This window comes from Monodon monoceros, unplaced genomic scaffold, assembly GCF_005190385.1.
Source record: "Monodon monoceros isolate NGI ecotype Baffin Bay Population unplaced genomic scaffold, NGI_Narwhal_1 Super_Scaffold_16, whole genome shotgun sequence".
Taxonomy (NCBI): Eukaryota; Metazoa; Chordata; class Mammalia; order Artiodactyla; family Monodontidae; genus Monodon; species Monodon monoceros.
The window spans coordinates 88,515,437-88,543,320 of NW_021703772.1; the positions used below are offsets into that span (position 1 = coordinate 88,515,437).

The 27,884-nt window shown below is 35.9% G+C and overlaps 1 protein-coding gene across 1 annotated transcript in view; it reads left to right on the forward strand.

The window, feature by feature from the left end:
* Positions 1-27,884, forward strand: part of LRP1B (LDL receptor related protein 1B) — a 1,820,879-nt gene that overhangs the window by 1,056,949 nt on the left and 736,046 nt on the right. Inside the window, exons 12-15 of the mRNA XM_029226108.1 lie at positions 10,712-10,892; positions 17,696-17,915; positions 19,815-20,004; positions 22,564-22,686. Of these exons, the coding sequence (XP_029081941.1) occupies positions 10,712-10,892; positions 17,696-17,915; positions 19,815-20,004; positions 22,564-22,686 (714 nt within the window). The remainder of the gene's footprint in view (positions 1-10,711; positions 10,893-17,695; positions 17,916-19,814; positions 20,005-22,563; positions 22,687-27,884) is intronic.

Here is a 27,884-nt window from a genome sequence, read left to right on the forward strand (position 1 = left end):
AATAATGTTGCAAAGAACTTTTCATTTGATGGCAAGAAAATTCATATTTAGAGAAATCAAAATGGACTAAAAAACGTTTGAGAAATATCACTTCGTTCACTTACAACTCCAACTTCATAGAGCAGGGGTAATTTTGTTTTCCATAGGGTATTTGGTAACATCTGGAATCATTTTTGATTGTCACAACTGGGGAAGGAGGTGGTCCTGGCATTTACTATAAAGACTGGTGCTGCTAAACACTGCCATGTGCAGGACAGTTTCCCACAACAAAGAATTATCAAGTCCCAAATGTCAGTAGTGCCAGTGTTGAGCAACCTGGTTATCGAGGATGGCAGGGAGGAAGCCTGCCACCACTGCATAGGGGCCAGAAGTAGAAAATGAGACTTAAGATTGTTTATTACTCACAGCACAGCAAACAGCATTAGCATCAGCATAGTTGCTCTGGTCCCCTGCCCCCAAGTCTCACAGGGCGATGTCATGGGTCCGTATAAATGCTAAGCACGGAGTGAGTTGTGCCACAGATGAGGAACCCACGGCGTGGGCATCAGCACCTTTTGAGCAAACAGCCAACAGTATCGCAAATAGAAAGTTTTCAAGTCCCCCTATCTTGTAGAGTGAACAGTTACGCAGTAGTCGCCCTGTGGTCACCTTGATTTAGTTGCCTGTGAGACCAGCTATAGAAATTATTCAGTACCAGAAGACAGACAAACCTTACAGTTCGGTACCCTCAGCAGTGAAGTTCAGGGAGACTTCAGGTCCACTGGGGACTGCCTCTCCCAATACCCATAAATAAGACCCTGCAAATAAGCACACGTCATAATAAAGGCTCACTTATCTCTATTGTACATGAAGATTTTACGTATAATCGCCTCAAAAATGTTCCATATAAGTATTTTAAATTCACAGGGGAAAATATGGTTCTTTTACGTTGTTTTTCTTCTATATAACCCATAATATCCTTGTTATTCCTTTTCTGATATTTGTCATCCCCTGAACACTCTGGGTGTGGCTCCACCTCCAGGCATTTGCATGTGATGCTCCTTGTGTCTGGAACACTCTTCCATCAGATGTCCCCTTGCCTCTCGCCTTTACCTCTTAGAGGACTTTGCTTACAGGCCACCTCTTTAGACCTTGCTGGTCACCTCATCTAAAATTGTGCATCTATGCAAATTTCCCACCCAATCCTTACTGCCGTTAGCTGGTTACTTTTTCTCCTTCGTACTTATCCTAGGTATATTTTGTTTGTTTATTGTCTTGCAACAAGAATGTAAGCTTCAAGGTGTCAGAGGTTTTTGTTTGTTTGTTCATTGATAGAGCCTTGTTAGAACAGTGCCTGGCATATAGTAGCTATGCAATGAATATTCGTTGAATGGATGAATGGGGCCTTTAATTTGGCTGTCATTACTTTAAAAATAGTAATTAAACTGATTAAACAAAACCAAAAATGATGAAGGTTGATTCTTTTTTATTCTAAAATAAGGAGCAATAAGTTCAATCATTATTATTATTTTATGATTATCTTAAGTATTTATTGAAATTGCTCTGATAATGAGCTTCCCTGATGACTTTTCAGGAATCTTAAAAAATTTTACATATTCCCATAATTCATTTGAACTTATGTAACATTTTTAATTTAAAAAATGTGATTTTTAGTTAATACATGCAAAATATCCCTGTCTTAAACTTTGCCTGGCTTTCTGAATTAACATCTCATTTTCGTGCACAGCTTCATACCATGTTTTTCTTGCACAGTTGCATACCTACCTTGAATGATTTTATACTATATACTTATTTAGATAAATTATTCTGCACTAATTTTCTTTATGAACTTGCTGTGGAATTGCAAGGATTCATTTAGCATACTCCCCCAAAATTGTTAGAAAATATAGTATTAATATCACTATTTTAACTATCTCCGTTTTTCCTACAGATTATACTACAGTTAACCTTTGACATCTTCTTTATATTGCAAATAATGCATTTCCAAAACCAGTCATCATTTATTTGATTATATTTTTAAAATTTAATTTTGAACTACTTTTATTTAGTTTGGTGGAAAAATTGCAAAATAGTACAGAGAGGTTTTGATATCCCTCAAATATATCCCACAGTTTTTCCTAATAGTAACATCTTACAGAACAATACCACAATTATCGAAACCAGAAAATTAATGTTGATACAGTTACCACTAAAGACCTTAATCAAATTTCACCGGTTTTTCCATCATGAATTTAGTAGTTATATTTTCTCAGTCTCATGTATTCTGTAACAGCATCTCAGTTTTTCCTTATATTTTATTTTAATATTTAACTTCCCTCATATACACGTTTGTTGAATCTCTACATTGTCAGCCATCTAATATATTTTGGTAAGAAATTAAAGCTATAGTTTATTGAGAATAATAATTTTGATTGGAAGGTTGTTAAAGCATCCTTCACTTCAGTAATCTTGTTCATCTCCACTCCCCCTCTTTTACATCCTACTTTTTCCTTCTAATAAATCATCGCTTATGTTAACTTTCTTTGACTTTTGCTTCTGTTTATAATTTTTCTTTGTACAATGCTAGAGATCCAACTTTAAAGTAGATAGGCACATTGGAACATGAGTCATATTTCCAGACTTAGTGTATTGACTACTCACTAAAAATGGGTCCTTGTGAATCACTTTACTTTCCAGGGCTTTTTTCATGATTTGTAGAATCTAGACGGAATTTATGATCCTTTAGCTTCCTTTTACCTCTAAAATACTGACTTTAGAACTGGATCCCTGCTTAGTTTTATTATTACATTTTCCCCTGATTCGCTGCTTCAGTTTTGCAAAACTACCTGTGGACCAAAGAAGGGTGTGACTGTACGCATTTTCTTAGATACTTACATGAAGTTTTTGGGAGATAAATTACTATTAAGGACTTGACTTCCTTTATCACATTTACCTATTATCCACACATGAATTTTGCTTATCATTTTCCCCCTGGGTACTAATGAGGGTCTGAAACAAGTATACTTTTGATAATTTAGTATGTTAAGCTAAGCTCCAGGAGGATGGTCAGATGAGTTGACACATTTGTTCTTTGTCATGGTAATTATAAATGTAATGAAGATGTATAGCCTCTGACTTTTAAACTCAACTTGAAATTTAATTATCACTGTCTTTCACTAAACATGATGCCTAAGGAAAGCATGTGCTACCTTGTTTTCTTTTCAAAGTTCGGTAAAAATTATCAATTGAAGTGATACACCTATTTGAATGTTTAAATGACAAGTGCAAAAATATGAAACATTAGAAAATATAGCTAACAAAAGTCATTTTTATGAAATTAAATTGTTCAAGTGACTTCTAATAGAGTTGCCTTTTCATCTAATGTGAAAGAGATGGAGTAATTTAGTATTAGTGCAATAAGTTTCAAAGTATTCTTTTTTTGTTATAAATTTATTTATTTTTGGCTGCGTTGGGTCTTTGTTGCTGTGCGCGGGCTTTCTCTAGTTGCAACGAGCGGGGGCTACTCTTCGTTGCGGTGCGCGGGCTTCTCATTGTGATGGCTTCTCTTGTTGCAGAGCACGGGCTCTAGGCACATGGGCTTCAGTAGTTGTGGCTCGCAGGCTCACGGGCTCTAGAGCGCAGGCTCAGTAGTTGTGGCGCACCGGCTTAGTTGCTCCGCAGCATGTGGGATCTTCCCGGACCAGGGCTCAAACCCGTGTCCCCTGCATTGGCAGGTGGATTCTTAACCACTGTGCCACCAGGGAAGTCCAGTTTCAAAGTATTTTATTTTTATAAATTATAACCTACTTCATAGGACTGAAAGGAATATTCAAGAATATCTGTGATACTTTGCATTCAGAAGCTGAAGTGATTTTTGCTCTGTTCTCTCGCTAAGTAGGCCAAATTGGGTAGTAAAAGGGCATGAACGGAAATTCCTTTCTCTCTCCCTGTTCACAATGAAGACTCATATTTTGCATTCTTTATGAGATGGTTAGTCAGGTATGGCCACAACATGAGACAGTGGAGAGGGTTCAGAAGAACAAAGTTTGTTATATTTACAGGTCCCAGAAACAGAAGGTACAGCACACCACAGAGGACCACATAGGAGACGCACCAGGGTGGTCACAGGGCAAAAGACAGAAAGGAAGGGAAACCGGTAGGCCACAGGCTTTACTGGAGTTTCTGTGGGAAAGGCAAGGCAGGGAAAGATAAGCAGTTTAGGATTGTCTAGTTTGAATAATTCCATTGGGCTTTAAACAATAACTCTGGTCACTGTTGGCGTGGTACCTGGCCCTGGGATGGTTAGGCAGAAGAATATTGCCTCCTGCAGAGACCAGGTAGAGGAGGTATGGCTCTGGAGTGGTTAGGTTGCACCTCAAAGGCAAGTTCTTGGCTGTGCCCTTTGCTGTCTTTAGTAATTGGCTATCTCCAGGAGAGGTAGTCTCCCCCCAGCTAGAAAGGCTTTTTAAAGATGTCAAAACATCATAATATGCAGAAAATAAAAACATTAAAAATATTTACAATACAACTGGTATATTATCTAGAAATTTGTCGTGGAATATTGTAAAATGAGCTATATACTCATTCCATAACTGTGGGGACTTTCATAAATTGGAAGCTACTCTGGCTTGCATGGTATATATGTTGCAGTGTTTCATCTGGAAACAATGAATGTGAAGAGTGCCCTTCTGCCCAGAGCGTTCAGCAGAATCATTTCTGGACTGCAAGCATGGCAGTGGTGTATTAGTCAGGGTTCTCTGGAGAAGCAGAACCAATAGGATGTGTACATAAAGAAAGAGAAACAGAGCTATATATTTAAATAATTACCTCACATGATTGTGGAGAACAGCAAGTCCAAAATCTGTGGGGTAGAGTGACAGGCCGTAGACCCAGGGAAAAGTTGATGATATTGCAGCTCGAATCCAAAGACAGTGTAGAAGCCAAATTCCCTCTTCCTTAGGGGATCTCAGTCTACTTTCTCGTAAAGCTTTCAACTCATTGGATGAGATCAACCCACATTATGGAGAGTAATCTGCTCTACTCCAGTTGTACTGATTTAAATGTTAATATCATCTAGTAATACCTTCACAGCAATATCTGAACTGATGTTTAACTGAATGTCTGTGTACCACAGCCTAGCCAAATTGACTCATAAAATTAGTTCATCACACATGGCTAGCTGAACAATATGCTTTAAGATGTGATAGTGTAAACAGAGAATTCCCATAAGGGCAATAGCCTGGAACCCAGAAATGATTTTTATTTATGGTCATATTCATATACTTCTTACTCTATCTGCGTTATTAAAGACATGAATTATGACTTTTTAGGATTTTTTTTCTTGGGAGACACTTCTCCATGGATCCCTCACATTTCTGCATGTCTTAGAGTGAGGCATTATTTGCCTTTTGTTCTGAGGTATACTAACAAGGATGCTTGCATAGAAGAGAGACTTGGAAGAAGAGGTGGAGTATCATCAGGTGCAGATAAGCAGGCCTGCTTATTGCCCATTAGAAAATATTTGGGTTTTCTAAATTTGGAATTCTTTTCCTGCAGTGCAATCAACTGTGTGTGAAGGCATCCATATGGGCCCATCCCAGCTGTCCCCAGGGGACTTTGGACTAAAGGGACACCAATCTGCTGATGGCCATGCTGCTTGCTGTGCCATAAGTAATAAAGATTTCTCTATCTGTCCTACAAGTTTTGTGTCATCCGCCATCATCCATGAAGCAGTACCAGGCTAACTTCTTAGCTTGAAAGTAGGGTAAAATCTCAGTACTTAACAGTTCTTGAAATGTTTCATTTTACTCATCACTTTAGATTACTGTATTGGTAACTATGATGCATACTGTGGCGCTCTCTTTTTTCTTACATATGTTCATCACTGCATCAAAGATGACATATCCGAATGTCCTAGAGAGACCACCAGTAGCACCCCCTCCCCAAACTGAAACTGAAAACACGCTTTTGATAATAGAAGGAAATCACTATGTTTTAATATATTCTGTTCATCTGAAAAACAAGACCCTTATATGCACTTTACATATCTCTTTGATGAAAACAGCAAAGTGTTTTGTTCTCATTGAGAGTAACTTGTGTATTCACCCTCTCCGACCTATTAAGTGAACTGAGGAAGGACTTGGAATGAAAATAGGATGAGACCATCAGCCTCAGCTAGCCACTGGGGACAGATGATGTAGAAAACTTTAGTCTGGCCAAGTACTCCTGTAACCTTATGAGATAGAAAATTCAGCAGGCAACTTTACTGCCACACTGTTAATTAAAAGAACTTCAACCACACATGTCAGATACATCACCTCAGGCCTTATTGAAATGCACGAAGAGAATTTGAATTACTTGAACTGTAGGAATGTGAGGCAGGAGAGTTGTCCAAGCACTGACTCTGAGGCAAGGTAAGGCATCCCTGGCCCTGGACGTATCTACATGCATAGGGCACTTTGAGTTATTTAAGGCATGTGGTCATACTCTGAACTCACGCAAACACTTTTGGAATACTTCATTCCAACTCAGAAAAATAATGTTCCTACTAAGGATAGACGAACTTGGATACATTGGAAAAATAGAGGCACTGTGCTTTTATAATGGCAATTATGGGGTGTAATTTCCAGTTAATTCCTTATGATGTTAATAAAGTTCAGCTGTAAAGCATCAAGACATGCATTAATCTGGAGATCTGGTTTATGCACCTTAAGGAAACTAAGGCCACTGCTCACATCCTTGGCCATATAACTTTTTTTTTTTTTAATCTTGGACCCATTTTTAAAAGTTGAAGGTCTTATTTTAAATATAAAAACTTTAATCCTCTTCTGTTTCATAAATGTATAATATCTAAAAATCAGATCTGTAATGATGTTTTCATTTTAGAGATATGTTTTCCAACCTCTGTTTCAAATGCTTGTTTTATCTAATCCTAGATATTAAATTACTTTAAATAACTTTCTGTTTTATTTGTTTTAAATCCACATAATTATTCTCTTTAACTTACATAAATTTTATTATCTCTTATTCATCCACATTTCATTAATGGTAGGTATCACTTGTAGGAAATAACAATGCTACCATCAAGAATATTCCACTTCAGTTAAAAAATCTAGCTTTGATGAGATGTTTTTCTAGAGCACTATTTATATATTCTGTCCATTTATAAAAGTTATTCTTCATGTACTAGAACAATGTTTCCAAAGAAAAAGTAATGGAAATTTTAATTGAGTCAAAATAATATGTTAACCTTAAGTATTCACAGAATAAATGAAAAAGTCTGTTTTTAATCTGAATTATATGGATAAATGTCTCATTTTTTCACTTAAAAAGGAACATATAGACATAATCTTAATCTAAAAAGATTATAGGAAACCATTATTTACTGGAATTTTTCTCTTTTTTTTTGAAAAGTACAAGCATGTTGAGTTCTTGCCTCTCGATTAATGCAAATGGGTATTTAGTGAAACGTAAGGGAGATTTTTACCAGATTAAAAAAAAAATCATACTCTTTGTTTGCTTTTGTTATGTAAAAATAATGATGATGATGTAATGAATATTGATTTTAGAATGTAGAATACTTCAACTCTACCCAAAGGTATCAAAGCAATCTACTTTAACAAACAACTTTCCTGCATTTGATCAGTCACGTGTTTCCTTGAGCTAGTGATTAGTATCTCTGTAGTTACCTATGTTTGTTTGGAAGTTCAGTGCCATAAACCTTCATATGTTATTGATCACCTAGTTGAAGGGTTTTGGTCATAGAGATCCTAATAGTCAATCTCAGGGAGGCCCCATCCAAACCCTGTTGAGTGAAAAATTAAGTGTACGTAAACCAATGCTCTATATGTCTTAGCGTTTCATCTAAGTCATAAGTTAAAGGAAGATGTCAAATGATATAGAGCCAGAGTATTTTCCTTACCAATGTATATTTGTTGAGAAAGGGATTCATTGATTCTTCAGGCTTTGTCCTACAAGTATAAAAGAGGAAGTTTCTCCATGTCTGGTTAAAGATAGCCTAAAAAAATTCCCAAGTTGCACATAAGACTCATTTTTGAGTTTTTGTTTTTGTTTTCTTTTTAATTTTCATTCATCCACATCCTTTCCAGAACAGAAAAACAAAACAAAGCACGCGCACACACATGCGCGCACACACACACACACACACAAATAATATTAAAAAACATTCTAGGCTAATTGATTCATTGCTGTCTCAATAGATAGGTAGCTAAAGAGAAGATTATAATAATAATGATACTATTAGTAATAATATTCATAGCAACATTTATGTAGTATTTATTATGTGCCAAACATTATTTTTAAGAGTTTTATATATTCATTTAATCCTCAAAACAATCCTATGAGTTAAGCAGTATCATTACATCAATCTTAAAGATCAGGTGTAACTCGCTCAGGGTTACAGAGCCTAGGAAGTGTGGTTCTAGAACTTGTGATCCTAATCACTACTTCATGCTATTCAAACATTTCATTTTTAAAAGACAAAACAAATGAACCAATTAGAGACAGGATCCTCCCAAGTTCTGCTTTTTAGAATTCCATTCCATCCCACTCTATTTATTCACAACTGACTCTGCATATCGTATTTCTAATTAACTTTGGCCACCAGTTAAAATGTAAGGAAATATTAATGAAAAATTCCTTTAAAAGAGAAAAATGTAAGGTCTATTCCTATCAAAAGAGCCAGGATTTATATATGTATGTATGTATATAAATTATTTTTAATCCTGATGAATTTATAAAAACTAACATGTTGAGAATTTACAATATTACAGGCAGTATGCTAAGTATTTTACATGCAGTAGCTAATTTACCTCTTGTTTACTTATCCTACAGTGTAGCTGCTATTATTGTCATCACTTTTTTTTATTTTTTTGCGGTACACGGGCCTCTCACTGTTGTGGCCTCTCCCATTGCGGAGCACAGGCTCTGGACGCGCAGGCTCAGTGGCCACGGCTCACGGGCCTAGCCGCTCCGCGACATGTGGGATCTTCCCAGACCGGGGCACGAACCCGTGTCCCCTGCATCAGCAGGTGGACTCTCAACCACTGCGCCACCAGGGAAGCCCCTTTCATCACTTTTTAAATGGAGAAATTAAGGATCAGAGTGACTGAGTTACTTACCCAAGTGTCCGAAACAAAATTTCAATCAAATAATACTACAGCTGCTTCATATGAAAAAGAAAAAAGTATTAAGTCAGATGTGAAAAGGGAATGTTTTAGAAATGAGAAGGTTATTGAGGAAGAAAGTTTCCATGCTGGGTTAGATTTCAGATGTAATATAACTTTTGAAGACCAACAACAAGACAAAAACCAGCCACAGACGATGATACATAGAAAAGAGTAAATAGCTACTCTTTTTCCATTATGCCAGAGCAGGAAAGTGCTCAGTAGAATTAAGTGTCAATAAAGCAAGGACAAAAATGAAACTTTTTTCTAAGCATAGGCACAATTAACCTGTGAAAATTGCTCATACTGGTTGGTAATGAAGCAGATAGCTTAGTGAAATTGAGAACATATCTGATTCACTATAATCAGATTTTCAGTTAGATCAAATCACACACTATATTAGTCATCCTGAGTTAGGGCACATGCTGATTAACAGAAAGGGTCACAAAAGAAAATTTTATTTTTTCCAAGGCCAGAGGGCCATGATTAAAGAATATGATAATAGTCAATGTTTATGACGTCTGCGTATGAGGGAAAATGTCATGTAGATTTCCCAGTAGTGTGTGAATGCTCATCTCTGTCTCTGATGTACTACTACCTGTTGTTGTGTCCAGTAAGTGCCAGTTCTCTACCTCACACCCAGGAGGAAAAGAGACAAAGGCTTTCCTGGTTTTGAAAGAAGAGAAGTTCACAGTAATTTCTCGTGCAATAGAGGGGTAGAATTATATTTAGGATGTTGTGTACAGTTTGGAGGATGCTTTACCGGATGGCCAAAACTGAGGAAAAGACTCACCATAGGAACAGTGCAGTTATAAAGATCTCTACGTTGGGGATCCTCTGACTTGGATTTTATCCCTATTCTACCACTGCTTATGTGGTAATAAACTATAAGCCTTCATTCTTAAGTGTTAGAGTTTCCCTTTCTGTAAAGAGTTGAATTAGGGGAGCTCATATGATTATATATTTGAATTATAACTGCCTGTATCTTAGAGGAGCCTGTAATAGCATCCTTTTTAAAGTAAGTCTAGAATATACAGAAATATTTTAGTGTTTCTTTGAGATTCACTGTTCATGCAGTTCCATGATAAAAGCCTAGTCTGGGCTTTCAAAGGTGTGCTTCTGCTGGACCTGTTCAACTCTTGGCAAAAGGGCCTTCATATTATTTTGGTTATTCAGATTACATATTACATGTTTGAACATGCTTACTTTTTGAACGTATTACTAGATCATGTTATTTGATTTTTCTTTTGAACAATCTATGAGACTATTTTTACTCTGAGAACTTATCTTTTACCCTTTCGTTTTCTCATCACTTATATTTTCCTGTTTTTCTGCAGATCACTGTTTCAAATAAAATATCTCAAGAGAGGGCCTGGCATTCAAAACAAAATTGAAAAATATTCTGTGGAATGATATTTGCAAAAATCACTATAAAGAATTTATAGATCAGAATGTATTCCTTTTAAAATTATACTTTTTATTAAGTAGAAGGTAAGTAGTGGACACTAACGAAAAATTTCTTTCTTTCTTGTTTTTGCTTTTTGCAGATCTGGATAATGTGGAGGGCATTGCTGTGGACTGGATTGGAAATAACCTTTACTGGACAAATGATGGCCATAGGAAGACCATTAACGTGGCTAGGCTGGAAAAGGCTTCTCAGAGTCGGAAGACTCTCTTAGAGGGAGAAATGTCCCATCCCAGAGGGATTGTGGTGGATCCTGTTAATGGGTATGCAATATTTGATCAGTTTTATATAAGGAAAATTATATTAGATAAATTTGCTTTTTACATATTTAGTATTAGTAAGTTTTATTTAAATCCACATGTGCATTCACACATGAATGGCCTCACTGGGAAAAGTTGCTCATTTAATGATTATCTCTCCTAGAGAATGTGCTAAAAAAACATGTCAAGATTGAACTGAAATAAACAGATTATTTGTATAGAGAATATATTTACTTGGTTTATTCAGACAAGCACCATAATTCTCCATTTCAGACAGCCTGACACTAAGATAAATAATCAATTCAACCAGCAAATCAATCAATTTAATTTTTTAAATTAAAGGTTATTGAAGTTTAAAGTATTCAAAAAATAGCAAGTTTCCATTTTTTGTACATTTATTGTGGGCCAGGCATTTTGTTAAATAAATTACCATGATCTATGTTGTGATTCTGCACAATAACACTTTGAATTAGTTGCTGTTCTCATTCTTGTTTTACAAAGAAGAAATTTGTAATGGACCTGCAAAAGACCATTTGATTATTAAGAGCCTGGATAGATATTTAAATCCAAGCAACCTGTCTCCAAGACTTTACTCAGAGCCACTATACTCCACTACTTTTATTATTTTTTTAACATCTTTATTGGAGTATAATTGCTTTACAATGGGTGTGTCAGTTTCTGCTTTATAACAAAGTGAATCAGCTATACATATACATATGTTCCCATATCTCTTCCCTCTTGCGTCTCCCTCCCTCCCACCCTCCCTATCCCACCCCTCTAGGTGGTCACAAACCAACCGAGCTGATCTCCCTGTGCTATGAGGCTGCTCACCACTAGCTATCTATTTTATGTTTGGTAGTGTATATATGTCCATGCCACTCTCCACTACTTTTTATTAGTCTAGGTTGGTAACTCTGTATTTTTGGACATAACCATGGCTTCCATATAGTGACATCATTTTATAGTATGTGTTACTTGTTTCAGGATGGATTATTTTGTGCAATTTTTGAGAATATGTTTTCCTTTGATTTTTATTCATAGCTATTACCTGAACACAAGCAACAATGTGCATATAGAAATATTAAAGAAATGTGAAAATTCCTAATAGAATCTCAGAATTATATGAGTGGATTGCATTTTCTACATGTACAGTTGTTGTATGTGGTTTTTATCCCCCCCCGTGGCTTATATTTCACTGTTTCAAAATGGCACCACAAAATTAATATTTTTATACCTTACTATTACATACAAAAAAAAAATACTTAATTGAATAAGAAGCACATGACTCCCTTATAAACTGAGATCACCAGATTGCAGTTCCTAAAATTGTTTGTATTGAGAATAGCTCCAAATACAATCGGTGCTTCTTTCCAGGCTGACCTAATCAGTGGATGAACTCATTGCATGTTTTTTGTAAGGCATAATTATAAAGTAATTTTAGTGATTTTATGTGTGGATTCTTTAAATTTCTCTTTTATTCCTGGACTTTTAAACCAAGTCATCTATTTGACCTTTAAACCAAGGCAATCTTAATTTTTAGAGAAAATATTTATTCCATGCTGTCTAAACCTCCTTGAAGCAAGATGTTTCAAATATATCTTAAAGCAACATCTTCCTTCTCAGTATTCTGTTAGAGGAAGATATTTTCCGATGGCGTCAAAGGGTCTTTGAGGTGCTTGGGGAGATGACATAAATGTGCAGGTCATAGAATTAGATGATTTGGAAGAAAATTTAGGGGCCTCTAGACCCATCTCTCTCTTCAAATTCAGGAATCCGCTTCAACACTTCCCTAAGAGGCAGGCATCCAATTTAGATTTGAAATCCATAGCATCTACATAGTTCAAAGTATCTGGAGACAAATCTGATTGATAGGACATTTTTTCTTTTCAGTAAGGCAGTAAGTGCATCCCTATAGTACGTATCTCCCAACTAATCCTATATTTGCCTCTGATGTTGCAAAGAACGACTCTTCTACTTCTTCCATCAGACAGATTTTTAAATATTATAGAATACTGCTATTATGCACCAACCTGAAAAAAAAAACTCGTGTGTATGTATATATGTGGATATGTGTGTGTAGGTATATGTATATACACATGTGTATATATGTATATATACACATATTTTCCCCTAACAGTATACAATGCCCAGAGCTCTGATTATGTATACAGTGGTTAACAAAGCAGGCATAGCCTTTACCCTCATGAAGCATCTGTGTCATCTGAAAAGTAGGGAATGGGCAGATGCATCAATAAATAAGTACCCAATGAGCAACGAATGTAATTTCTAGAGACCAAAGTGATGGAGTCAAACAAACAGGTTGATGTGAAGGTGACTAACAGAAACCTATTTAAATAGGCTTGCTGCAAGGCCTCTTTAAGGGGGCATCATTTAAGCTGAGACTTAATTGTAAAGAAGGAACCAGCCATGGAGAGTGAGGAAAAGATTTCAGATAAAGAAAATGGAACAACTGAAATCTTAAGTTGGGCAAAAGCTTTACTGTCAGAGGAACTGAAATGAAGACGGGCTGGATTATCGATGGCAAATGGGAAAGTGACTGAGGATGCAATTGGAAAGGAGAGCAGGGCCTTGCCCACTACCATGAGAGATATGTACTTTGTCTTCAGTGTAAATGTAAAATAGAGAATTGATATAGTCAGATTTATATTAAAAAACAACAACAACAACTAATCTTAATATTCTGTAGAGAATGGATTGGAAGGCAGTAGAAGTAGAAATGGAACCATGTGAATTTAATTGTCCAAATAATCATTTGACGCTAATATAAGTTTTTGAAAAGTGAAGAAGAAAGTTTAGTTTGGAAAACTCCATTTAAAATAGCGTAATATAACTTTAATCAAAACATTTTTGTAAAAACCTGGTTCATTTACATTTTTCTACCATAATACCTTTTTGCAGCTGTACACAGGAGAGCATCACAGATTTTCTCTGCCATAATAGCCTATTAACAAAAAGTACTCTTCAGAGGTATGGTTTTATCAAAAGCGTCATAACCAATTATAGAAATCAGTAAAGGGATAATTTTTCATTTATTTATTAAAATATATTATTGAGTGACTACCATATAGATCAATAGAAATCAGTAAGACAGTGATTGTCTTCAAGGAGTTTATAATCTTGTGTGCTTGGTGTACACACACACACACACACACCCAGCCCACACACACACCCCCCACACACACTTTACCTGTAAAATAAAATAGAATGAAATACATGCTCTTCGGGAATTCGCTGAGGGTTTTAATTCAGAGTTGAACTTTAGAGGATGGATAGATTTCCAAATGAATAGGGTCCCAGGGGACTCTATCGGGATGTGCAGTCATAAGGTTAGTCACTGTACTCTGAAGGGACACTATGAGTAATTGTTAGAGGCGAGGAAGCTAATGGCAGTTTTGAGGTGGGATGAGTTCATTAAGGCTAGAGCAGGGGACATTCTAAGGAACATAGCAGGAGGTGAGACTAAAAATATATAGAAATCTTCAATGTTGTAAGTAAAAGTTTTGACTTATTTTGCTGACATCAGAGTAATTGGAAGGTTTTGAGGATAAAAATCACATTTTTCAATTCATGACTTAGGAAGATAAGTGAAAGCCATATGATAGCTCTATGAAAGACAGTCCGTTGGGAGTTCTCTTTGAAAAGTGATGAAAGACAGACTGTAGCATTTGTAATAGCAACAGAAAAGTGGGAACTGAGACAACAGACAGGAAAGAATAGGATTGGCAGGCCTCAAAAATTGTTGAAATGGGGCTTCCCTGGTGGCGCAGTGGTTGAGAGTCCGCCTGCCGATGCAGGGGACACGGATTCGTGCCCCGGTCCGGGAAGATCCCACATGCCGCAGAGCGGCTGGGCCCGTGAGCCATGGACGCTGAGCCTGCGCGTCTGGAGCCTGTGCTCTGAGCGGGAGAGGCCACAGCAGTGAGAGGCCCGCGTACTGCAAAAAAAAAAAAAAAAATGTTGAAATGGGGGTAAACCTGGAGGAGGAGGAATCAATTATGATAGACTATTCCTCAAGGTGATAGCTACAGATGAACTCCCTCCTTTGCAATCATTTCAAATCTCATAATTTACATCAATAACTTAGAAACCTACAGCTCCAGTTCTGATTTCTCAAAACATTATCTCCAAGAAAAGATGAGTCCAAAGCTAAGTGCATATTTCCCTCCAAACAGGATTTTCTATATCCCTCTCAATTAAAAGTACCACATCCTCTAGTTAACAGCTAGATATTATGTCATCAACTCAATCAAGTTTTTTAAAAGTTATTTCACTTCCATGGCAGAAAATCTTAAGGATTTAAAAATTTCTGGGATTGACCCACCAGATAATACAGTTTAATTTGGGGGCATGATTAATATCAACAAAGCCAAGCTTAGTGCTACAGAGTACAAATATGAACGATAAATATTCCCTGCCCTTAATTATTTGAATTTTTAGTTGGAATTATCAGACATGCAACACCATCAAATTCAATACATGGCATAAATGCAATAAATTCTCTAAAATAACTAACAACTATCACTAGGAAACAAAAGAATGAGCTAATTTTGACAGAAAAGCTAGGGGCAGACTTCATTGAGAAGTTGTATTTGAACAGGGCTTGAAAAATAGAGGTACAATTTTTTTTGTCATAGTAGAAGACCAGCTTAACCTAATTTTTATTTGATGACTACCCCAGGTCCCACCTACAAAAATATTTATGTTTTATCCTGCTTATTTTATAGGTTGCATTTCCTATTTTGTATGTTTATGAATCATCATATTTGATAATAATTATAAGGCTTTCACAATATATCGATAACTTTTAATCAGCTGAGTAGATGATCACATATCTGGTCTCCATCAGATTGGCATCACTTATTTAAAATTTGTTTTTCTTATATTTTGTTTGACTAAAAATAGTCTCAGGTAGTGGATTGGATCACAAACAATTCTGTCTTCAAATAACAACACAATATAAAATATGTTTAGAATATCCAGAATTATCTCCTGTGTGTGTGTGTTTGCATGGACATATATGTGTGATTGGGGTTAGAGAGTCACAGAAAAAAAGTGTTACTATTATCAAGAGGAAAAGCTGGAGGGAAAGATAATTTCAATTTAACAAGTTATAAATTAGCAACAGCAATACAACTGCATTGATTAACTGTATTTAAGATTTCAGAAACGGTATCAAGAGAGCTGAAAAAGTTGTTATTTCTCTTTACATAGCTGATTTATATAATTGAAGTAGTTTTGCCTAACTAGCACAGTTTTAGAGCAAATGGAATGAATCTTCTGTTTATTCTTAATTTGTCCCAGTAATAAACCCACTTGAAGAACAGGAATGATACAAGATAAGCATAGTACCATGTTTATTTCTAGGATTAGAATGTATTTGGACTTATTAAAATTCACCAATCTAAATATACTTCCTCAAGTCTAAAAAGGCATATCAACATAATTGTAAACTGTTAAGAGAATTTAAAAAGAGCTTAATTGGCATGAAAGAATGGCTGGTGTGTCACCTCCTCAGCTGTCCCAAATCTGCCTGTTTAGGTCCCAGTGGGATTTTTTTTTTTTTTTGCGGTACACGGGCCTCCCACTGCTGTGGCCTCTCCCCTTGCGGAGCACAGGCTCTGGACGCGCAGGCTCAGCGGCCATGGCTCATGGGCCCAGCCGCTCCACGGCATGTGGGATCTTCCCGGACCGGGGCACGAACCCGTGTCCCCTGCATCGGCAGGCGGACCCTCAACCACTGCGCCACCAGGGAAGCCCCAGGTCACAGTAGGATTTTTAGTCATGGATACAGATTTGTCCCAGATTACCTCAGAAATTCTTTAGGGTCCATAACAGATGGGAGGCAGAGGATCTAATAAGGGTACTTCCAGGGTTAGCAGCTTAGAAAACTCTGAAGCTTTGTAAAGTCCTATATGAGGTGACTGAATTAAAGCCTACACTTTAATTAGTAACTCAGGAACTTTCACATGACCCTAAGACAACACATGTGGAGGGTTTTAACCTTATTCATGAGGCAGTTGGAACGTTAGCTCAAGGCCCCTTCTTCCACTGTTATAGCTTACACAAAAGATTTGTTTTTAAACGCAGATGCTTTTGTTTGAGAAAGAAATTAAAGCTCAAAATCTCAAGGTCAGTCAACCTACTGTTATTAAACTTATGTGCAGCTCAATCATCTTCTGTGGGTTTTAAGGTAATAATAAGCAGCAATAAAGCATAGATAATTTGCATCAGGAAGACAAATTAGACCTGGCCAAACAAACCCAGTGTGACTGTGCCCTTTAGAACAGAGAAAATCCAACTGCCTGCCTTTAAAAAAATAAATAACTAACTCATATGAGATTAAATAAAGTCTGGAGTAGATCATTAACTGTGCTCTCATTCTCATGCCAGTTCATCTGCTGTTTAAACACATAATTGATTATATGTTTTATCAAATGGACATTTAAAAATAGTCATGCCTCAAGAATCATTTCCCAAACTTTTGGTACCAACACCAAAGAAAATCAGGATTTGGCACTTGCTGTTAGGTTAATTAATAAACAAGGCCAGTAAGTGCCATAGTGGTGGTCGTGGGTTTTCTGAAATGTGTCTAATTGGCTCCACTGAACAAATCTCACCTTCCCTGAGTACTTCGCAGCTGCCTCCTCCGGGCAGATCAGCATTTAGGTAGGAGAACAAATCAGAATGTAACTACATTTTATGGAGGCACCAAATCTGAGGAAGTGTCTGTCTATATGGTGGCTGGTTGAAATGACACGCGTGCGCTCTTGTTTTTAATGTCTTAGTTGGATGTATTGGACAGACTGGGAGGAAGATGAAATAGATGACAGCGTGGGAAGGATTGAGAAGGCCTGGATGGATGGCTTCAGTCGGCAGATTTTTGTGACTTCAAAGATGCTGTGGCCAAACGGCTTAACTCTGGACTTTCACACCCACACATTATACTGGTGTGATGCCTATTATGATCATATTGAAAAAGTGTTTTTGAATGGAACTCACAGGAAGGTAAAAGACAAATGCTGCTGTTTTAACCCACAGGCTTCTGTCACAGAGCCTTGTTGTGTTGTGTTAAAAATACTTTCAAGTTTATTTTTACCCCTCTGAGGTGGCTGCCAGTAGTCTCTGTGGGGTGGCTGAAGGGGGCTGAGCATTAAGCAGTGCAGCTGGTACTTGCCTCCGGGAGACCAGGCCCAGCTCACTGTGGCATGCCAGCATTTGTGGGACTTTTCAGAGAAGCTCTCAGCATATCAGAGCTGTTTGAAAATGCAGTTTTTCTACATTATTGATGTTTGCTAGGACCAAGCACCCCAACTCGGTTCAAATATCTTCAATATTTGCACCTGAAATGAACCTATGTATTATGACAAAGTAATTAGAATTCATTTATTCAAATAAAGAACTTCATGACATTGGAACTAAAACACAAGAGTGGGTTGAACTTCAAGCCTATGGGTGTGAATAAATATCAACATCTTCTTGCCTCTTTTGGTAGAATCGTTGCAAGATGATTTTGCAGTTCTTCAGTGAGATCGAGGATGAAGTTGACTGTGTTGGCAAAATGTCACCTCTGTATTCTGTCTTATAATCACCTAAGCACATATAACATTATGAACTGGCTTCGACTGTTTACTTAAATGATATTTAGAAAAATGGAATATTAGAAATTACCAAAATGCTTCCTTTGACAATACACTTTCTTCTTTTTTGGAAAGGAAGATTGCACAATTGGCCAAGCCCATTTATTAAGTATTCTCTTTGAGAAATACAATGTACTAGTCAGCTAAGACCATTTCATTGGTTAACTGTAAGAGTACTTTAAATGTCTTTCCCCAAATAAATAAAATTGATTTACTTTTAACCTAATGTCACATACTTAAGAGGTGTTAAAAAGTATTTATGATCCCTTTGAAGATGTTGATATGTACACAATATACATAGCACTTTATTAGCCAGCATATTTTAGCCTACATGGAAGTGAGCAAAGAAAAATAATAAACTGTCTCAATTATTCAACATATGAAAATTTGGTATGCAGAGTTCAGATAAAAGGAGCAAAATTTCAGTTTTTAACCCTATATTATTTGGATAACTTGCTCAATCCTCTCATATTAGATGAATTGAGTCCAAAAGGCTATTTCATATTGTATACAGTATCATTTTATAAATTGTGAAAGATGAAAAAGTATTATTATTATGGGAGGTATGATTCCTATTCTCTTCTACAGCCTTACATGCAAAACAGAACTTATCACAGGATTGCTCCACTATGTAGTTTAAACAACCACAAAATACACGGGAATGTAAAGAATATATCAAGACAAGCGGAATTAAAATTAGCCAGGAGTCTTGTATATCTGTTTACTACCAATAAATGTTTCTATGTTCAAAATTAAAATTTTACCTTCCTCCCTGTCATCGCCTAGATTTCTTCAATTTGCATTAATCCAACTGAATAGAGGGATTCCTTCCACTCCCAGTGTTGTTAGACCATGCTGTATCCCTTGGCTATTGGATGAGCAATACTGCAATATACATAATGCCACTAATTACTCAGATCAATTTCTGTGCCAGAATATGATACCGGAATATCATAAAGAAAAGAGATAGGGAAGAGTATCAGGCAAGGTCATTTTAATGTTTGCATTTCTTGACCATATATATAATGTCATGTATGAGAGAATTGAAATGGATGAAATGTAAATGGTCTCCTTCAAATAACATGTCCTAAAAACAAAAAAATATGCTCACATTGTGAAATCCATTTTTCAAATACACTGAAAGAAACTGTAAGTTATTAGTTAGATCGTTACCTGTTCTACTTATTTGAATATCAGCTTCTCTAAATATTTGGTTATGTTTCTAAAGGTCAGGTCTGATTTTTCACAATGTGTTTATATTTTACAGATTGTTTACAGTGGTAAAGAGTTGAACCATCCTTTTGGACTGTCGCATCATGGGAATTATGTGTTCTGGACTGATTATATGAATGGTTCCATTTTTCAACTAGATTTGATAACAAATGAGGTGACATTACTGAGGCGTGAAAGACCACCCCTGTTTGGACTTCAGATTTATGATCCTCAAAAGCAACAAGGTATTAAAAACCAGATAAAATTGCTTCTGAGTTTCACATATAATAATATTTCAAGAGGTTGCATAAAGACTTTTATTTTGACAGTGTTGCTGAAGTTTTCTGATAAAAGGTGTCTAGTCACTCCAAAGTCACTCAAATCTTAGACTTTGTTACCATAAAAATTTATTATTTATTGTTCAAAATATCCTGAGTGAGTAACTCTGGGAATTCTATTTGAGTGAAGTTCAAGGTTTTCTCCAAATACTTCCTTTTTCATGTCATCTTCACTGAAAAAGGCCGTCATTTAAAGTAAAAAATCCTCAATGTTTTCTAAGAGTCAGTATTGTGAGCAGTGGAAAAACTTTCAGTGTGGAAGGAACATTATGGGAAAATGTTAAAAAATACATTATACAAGGAAAATAGTATTTTTTAAAGTATCTTAGTATATTTATCTGATTAATTTCATATACATTTAAGGAACATTTAATTATTTTAGATGTTATAAAAGTGAAATAATCTACCATGATATTCATGTCTTATTAAAATCAGATAATATTCTTGTATCTTTTTATCTACATGAGTTATTAATATTTATTAGGCCATCCACAAACAGCATGACTCAGAACTTAGGTAACAAACAAACAAAAAAGTTTAGTAAATTATGTGGTAGATTTTTGGTTATGAATCTAAATAGTCACCGTTCCTCTTTTTAATACGGATATCCTTGTGAAAATTTAATGAACATTAAATTTTTTCAGTGTGTATGTTGGCAGTAGGAAGTTACCTAACAACAAGAGTTTTTTTGAAGATATTTTGGCTTAATCAGAGATTTGTAAAGCAAACTATCTTATTCAAGGGCTTCACTTTTTTCTACTGTATTGAAATTGCCTCACTGGGATAGAAATGCAATTTTATAAAATAATGGAAGTACATAAACTAAGAAGTTTCAATAGCTAATAAAAGATAAAATTGTCTTCAAAAAGAATAAAAATTGGGCTTCCCTGGTGGCACAGTGGTTGAGAGTCCGCCTGCCGATGCAGGGGACATGGATTCGTGCCCCGGTCCGGGAAGATCCCACATGCCGCGGAGCGGCTGGGCCCGTGAGCCATGGCCGCTGAGCCTGCATGTCCGGAGCCTGTGCTCCGCAACGGGAGAGGCCGCAACAGTGAGAGGCCCGCGTACCGCAAAAAAAAAGAATAAAAATTAATTATTTGAGATGGTATAAGTTATAGTTGTGGACAAGAAATGAAGAATAGAGGCAGTTGCCTAGATAGATCAAATGGTAATATTTTCTGTTCACGTCAGCTGCCCCACCAAAATTGTAGTTTCTCTACGATGAACTGGAGACAACATTATGAACAGCAACAACCCTCCTCACCTGCAGCAGGCTCTTGTTTGCAGGACTGCTGTTCTCTCTAATTTTATGGTCACTAGTTTTCTGGATTTCATTATACTAATCAGTATACAGTCACATTTCCTGTTTCCATTTTCTTTAAAAATTGTTCCTCTTGAATGTCGTCGCTGAACTCCCCTCTGCCAAATTGCAGGACATTTTCAGTCTTCATGTTCTTTAAAATTCTAGTTGCTTTAAAGAGTTCATTGATTAAATGCAACACATGGGATGAGAAATGCCTTGACTTACTGTAAAATGGACTTGCCCTTGGATACAAGTCCTAACATTTTCTTCTTCTGAAAATCAGGACCTGAAAATATACTTTCTTCCTTGCCTTTCCAACTTGTAGGAATAAATGGCATCCAAATGGTGACTACCTAAATTTTATTTACTTTTACCTACACCTTTATAAAACAGATTCTCCAGCCTCTTCAAAAATTTACCTCAGTTTTATCTGAGTGTCCAGGAGTGTCTCACATATGTTCATGAATAACACCTTTATGAATTTTCCCTCGGGCCTACTTTACTGATAGCAACTGCGTGCCTTATCAGTGCCTCTGCTGTTTAGGTCCACTGGGGCAACACGTTACCCTTGTGTACTGTACACTCTCCTGGAACCAGCAAGCCTGCTCATTTTTCAGGCTTCACAGATAGCCTGCATTCCTTGTATTCCTCAATGCACTCACATGCCAATGTACTCCTTGCAGAAGAGGAAGGAAAATCCCACCCATTTCCCCAGTGTTTGCTTTCTGTTGACTTCGGATCCAAAGGCACATTCCAAGTGCCGGTGGTCTACTTTCTAAAGAGCTCAAACTTGCATACACTGGGCCCATTCTAGGAAATTGTCCTGGACAGACACCATTCTGTCCACTTTATCCTTTTGTCTCCTGTTACCTGTCTGCACACAAACCTCTATCTCTTCTAACCAACTTGTAAATTCCTCTTATCTACCAATGCATCATATATTTTCAAACGTTTTTAAATCTCATTTAGGATTCAGCAGGAATCCTTATTACATTAACAAATAGGTATTATTTGTGGTATATGTGTGTGTGTGTGTGTGTGTGGGTGTGGGTGTGTGTACATTTTTACACCATGTACATCTCCTGGAAAGAACATGGGCCTGAACCAGCTAACCTTGTATGCAATCAGAGTTCTCTGACATATTTTCTTCCCTCCTCTTGCAGGTGACAACATGTGCCGAGTAAATAATGGAGGCTGTAGTACATTGTGCTTGGCCATTCCAGGAGGCCGAGTATGTGCTTGTGCTGATAATCAACTTTTAGATGAAAATGGGACCACTTGCACATGTAAGTGTCTTTTCATGTTACACTCATTGTTTATAGGTGTCTTTCTGAGGCACAGAAGCAGATGAAACCAAAGGAATTAAAATCAAACTTGAAAAGAGAAATTCAGGTAATGACTTAGGTATAATTCTTTTTAGACTATAAATAATCAATGGAATTAATATCTAATACACAGATGAATAATGATAATGATGAAGTTTAGCTGAGTATCCTGTCACTGCTCCATCTAGTTTAGTGAAAATTATAAATAAGTATGTGCCACAGAAGAAAATATTTCTTGAAATTAAGGAACCTCACCATCAGTAGTTGTAAGTAAAAATGCATAGTTCTTGGTTACATAGATATTTATTACTTTAAATAGCATAGTAAGCTCAGTTATTTATACTTGGTGGTGAATAGCAAGAAAGGAGGCAAAAAGAGACTTCCGGGGAATTTCTACACTTTATCGAAATAGGGAACTAACTGAATTGCTTGACCTGGATTAAAAGCACTTTATTAACTTTTGCTGACCTTCTTCAGTTTACTTCATCTTGCTTTTCCAATGTAACCCTTTTGAAACTTGTCCTGTCTACACACATCATGTCCTTTAAGCACAATGACAGCAACGATGCCATGCATATATTGAGTGCAATATAAATATTTCTGGAATGACTTAATCTTGAATTGTGTGTTACTCATGATTCTCCAGAGAAACAGAATCAATAAGATGTACACATATAGAGACAGAGAAGATTTTTTTTTTTGGCTCTTGCCATTATGGAGGCTGACAGTCCCAAGATCTGCAGTCAGCAAGCTGGAATCTCAGGAGTGCCATTGATGTAGTTCCAACCTGAATGCTGGTAGGCCTGAGACCCAAGAAGAGCCAGTGTTTCAGTTTGAGTCCAAAGTCAGGAAAACCAAAACCAAAACGTCACAGTTCAAGCAATCAGGTAGGAAGAATTCCTGTTACTTGCAGGAAGGTAAGCCTTTTTTTCTATTCAGCTGATTGGATGAGGGCCTCTCACATTAGGAAGGGCAGTCTGCTTTAATTTGGTCTACTGATTCAAGTGTTAATCTCATCAAAAACACTCTCACAGACACAACAGAGTAATGTTTGACACAAATCTGGGCACTCTGTCTCCTAGTCAAGTTGACACATAATATTACCATCACAAACTGTTGAATAAATATTTCATGTATTTCTCCATTAGTTATAATGATGTCTCTGGGAGGCAGAAGAAGAAATAAGTGTAACAAAGAAGACTTCAGCTTATCTGTGATGTCTTACTTCTTTTAGAGAAGAAAAGATGTGGATAAAAAAATTTTTAAATGTGGATTTCTAAAGCTGATTTAATAAATAGTAACATTTGAGAAATATAAAAACATTAATGAAAAATCTATTTATAATGCCATTATTCAACAATAAGCTTCTAGGACATTTTCATGGGGATCCTTATAATTATATATCATAGAAGTTATTATTTTTTCTACTACTAATAATAATCATAGTTAACATTTATTGAATTCTTATACTGGATGTGGCATTTAAAAAAAAAGGTTCATGATTCTCATTAGTCCTTACAATAATCATATAAGGAAGATACTATTACTATCTCATTTTATGATTTAAAATTTAGACTGAGAGGTTAATAACTTTTAGAAGTTCATGTAATTAGTATGTAGAACATTTGGAATTTAGATCCTAAATTATTTCATTTTGGTGATTGAACTCTTAATTATGTTGTACTTTACAAATTTTGGATCATACTAATATAAATTATTTTGTCCCTTATTTTACTTAATATGAGCATAAGCATTTTACCATGTAACTAAATGTTTTTTGTAAATATGATTTTTAATGACTGCTTTTTAAGCTATTTGTCATCTTTTCCTACTTGATGTATGGTATTATTTCTGATACATTATTAGATATTATTTGTGTGTTACTGTACTGTTTGTGATTCCTTCTGTATTTGACCGTATTGTCCATGGTTAGTTTGTTATATCTTCTCATCTTCTTTAAGCCTTTGGAATAATATCACCAATTAAGTTCTATTTCTATAATTTTGAGTTTCAACTATTTGAGATGAGGACTTTGGTTTCCTTCATTCTATTCTCTTCATCTTCCTTAATTCCAGTCCTTATTATAATTTAGGATTTCTGACAAGGAATATTATTTTGAATTATCAAACAGTAAGTCTCTTTAAAGATGTTTTAACATTTATAGATTTTTGATCAACTTTACAATACTTTCTTTTAGACCTGGATCAGTGCTTCACTAGTTGTATTGGTTAGTACTCAAACTTTTAGTTCTTCATTGTTTATTAATTTTCACTGATGTATAGGATAGATGGAGTATAATTTGAAATAACTTCTTCAAGATGACTACAAAAAATGTATATTGTAGAGTTCTGTATTCCAAATATGTCTCCTTTGCCTTTATATGTGAATAGCAATTCTTCTGGATATTAATTGTTGACCAAACAAATTTTTCTTCAAAATTCGAGAAATATTCTTTAATTAGATTTTGAGATAATATACTTCAGAGCACAAATATGAATGTTACCCATGGGCAAGGTTTTTTTCCCATTATTAGTAGTATTTTAAAAATTGCCTATATATTTTCCTGTAGAAAGTAATTCTCTGAGGTGTACTTGCTTTGATTCATCAGATGGTATCCCTTCCTTTGTTCTGTGGCATTATTTAGTAATTTCCATTTGGTTGTTGTTTGCATCAGAAGAGAGGAGATCTACCAAGACCCATAGTTTGGGAATAGACAGGGATTAAGCATTGCTTTGAATAGCATAAAGTCTGTCCAGTTGCCTGGTAGATTAAATCTTATCTTAGTTATCAGAATAAATGGTATGATTTATGTTTACATTTCATAGTTTAGTTTCTCCCACAGATTCTTCTAAGATTATTTTTCTGGTACAAAATGAGATCCTTTGCTATTCCAGCTGAATGATTTTGGCATTTGAACAGATGAAATGCACACATACAGACGCACATACACACACAGATAGTAACCTTTGTGGACGTCCACCAGGTCTCATCCTGCCTTTGCTATACCACCAGAATTCCTCTCAAGGATGGAAAGTAACACTGCAGTATCTCCTTTTTGTGGTAGGCACAGACCTTACAGTCAGTACCGGAGGAGCAAAGGGCCTTTTTTCCTACCTAAAAATAGACAAGCTTATTCAGTTTCTAGTGGTATAACTTAGAGAGGCTTCTGATTGAATATTTAAATCTAGTCTTCTTGGTCTTGCAAAAACGTCAAAATTCACTTAAGATAGTGTCAATAGAATGATCAAGAGGCTGAATTCTCAAGGACCTTGTGAGTTTTCATTCTTTATCTTTGTTTCCATCATGGGAATTTGGAGGGAGAGCTTATACATCAGGTACTAATATCTAGATGGTTTTTACTTTTTAAATTTTCTAATTAGTTCTTTAATTTTAGTTGTGTGAGTTATAATTACTTGTATTGTTTGCCTCCAAATTATATTTCCTATTGCCTTCATTCTTATTCCCCATTAAAAATTTACAAATTCCTTATGAGTTGGCATATATATGTGCATATTGAGATTGATTATACAAAAGATTTATCGCTGGATATCTCTGTGTAAATAAAAATTAGGTGGCTTTTGGCTTGTAAAGAAATACTGTACACAATATTGGTCATGTAGCTGATGTTAGGAGATTTGTTATGATAGTTCACATGTGATTATATATCTGGTGAAAATTAAAGGAAAGTTTTCTGAGACTATTGGTGTCTTTTTAATACTTATAATTCATTGCTGAGTTAATCCCAATGCAAAAAAAAGGGGATTAAAAAAGAAGATTGTTTTACCTATAGTCGTTACACTAAACAATGTTAAATCAACAAAAACAGGTGAGTTTTTATTTGAGAATTTGTTATTGCATTTAGTTGTCAAAATTTTTACTAGATTTTTAATATGGCATGAATTTGTCTAGGTTCCTTTCAAATATAATAGGAAAAATCAAGAGAAATACTATAGTAACTCATTTATTGAAAAGAAGTCAAAGTGTGTTCATATAAATTATTCCAGTTTCTATTCATTAGTAAAGGTTTTTATAAGGAAATTTCAGCCTTAGTTTGCAGACGAGGAAATTAAAGTGCAAAAAGACTACGAATAGAGTTTGTGGTTGCAGAGTATAGTGCAAAACAGATATCAGTGTGTCACTCACCTCTCATTAATGTTGATTTCTCTGGGCTTCTGACTTAGTTCAGGCTAGATTATAATTTTGTGAACTGGTCTCAACTGGATTAACTCTTTAATCTGGATTAAATCTAAATATGTGAGCAAAACAAAAATACATGTTGCAACCACTGAGATATGATCATCCTGGTTTCAGTCATCCTCAGTGAATTGGCATCAAATGAACAAAAACCCATTGGCAGATGGTCACGCCAGAAATAAATACCAACGGTTGTTTCTCAATGAACCTGTAGCAGAAGGCAATGCCAGAAGAGGCATTCACCCAGCAGAAAAATATTGGCATGTTACGTGATTGACTGAGGATGAATTCTAATGCCATGCCTGGAAGGAATCAAGAATGAGAGTAGGCTGGACTCTTTGTCCTTGTGAATTTCGTGTGTCATGGTCAAGTCTTCTCACAATTAGAAATGAGGCCTCGTGTAGCATAGTCACTGGAAACTTACTGCCCTGGAGAAGCATATGGAAAGCCAGTTGATCAATTATCAAGTGAGTTCTTTTTAAAATTTATCTTGATGCCTTTGTAGGGAAAAATCACATAGCATAGAAAATTAATAAATGAGGACAAGAGTAATCCTGAGAAAGGAGGTTAAGCTCCTACAAAAATAAAAAAAAATGATAGTCACTATTTTTTTTTAAATAGCAGCATACTTTTGTCTAGATTAATGAGACAGTAACATAGTAATTCTTTAAATGCCTCTTTAGTGGCCTGGACAGAAAAAGAAAAAGAACAGAGCTTTCCAATATGCCTTAGTCCCAAGAAAGCAACTTAAACATTGCCCCAAATATTGGTCATCCAAGGGTAGCATTGCACAGTTATATGTCAGTGGTACTCTGTGACCTCCTTCACCTTCTGGAACACCAGATACATTACTTGTCAAAAACAGTGCTCCACCATGGCTGAGCCATTTATCTGTTCAGCTGTGACAAGCCTTATGTTCTAGGATATATGCAGTCTAATGTGTAATAAAAAGTTTACGGCAGTAA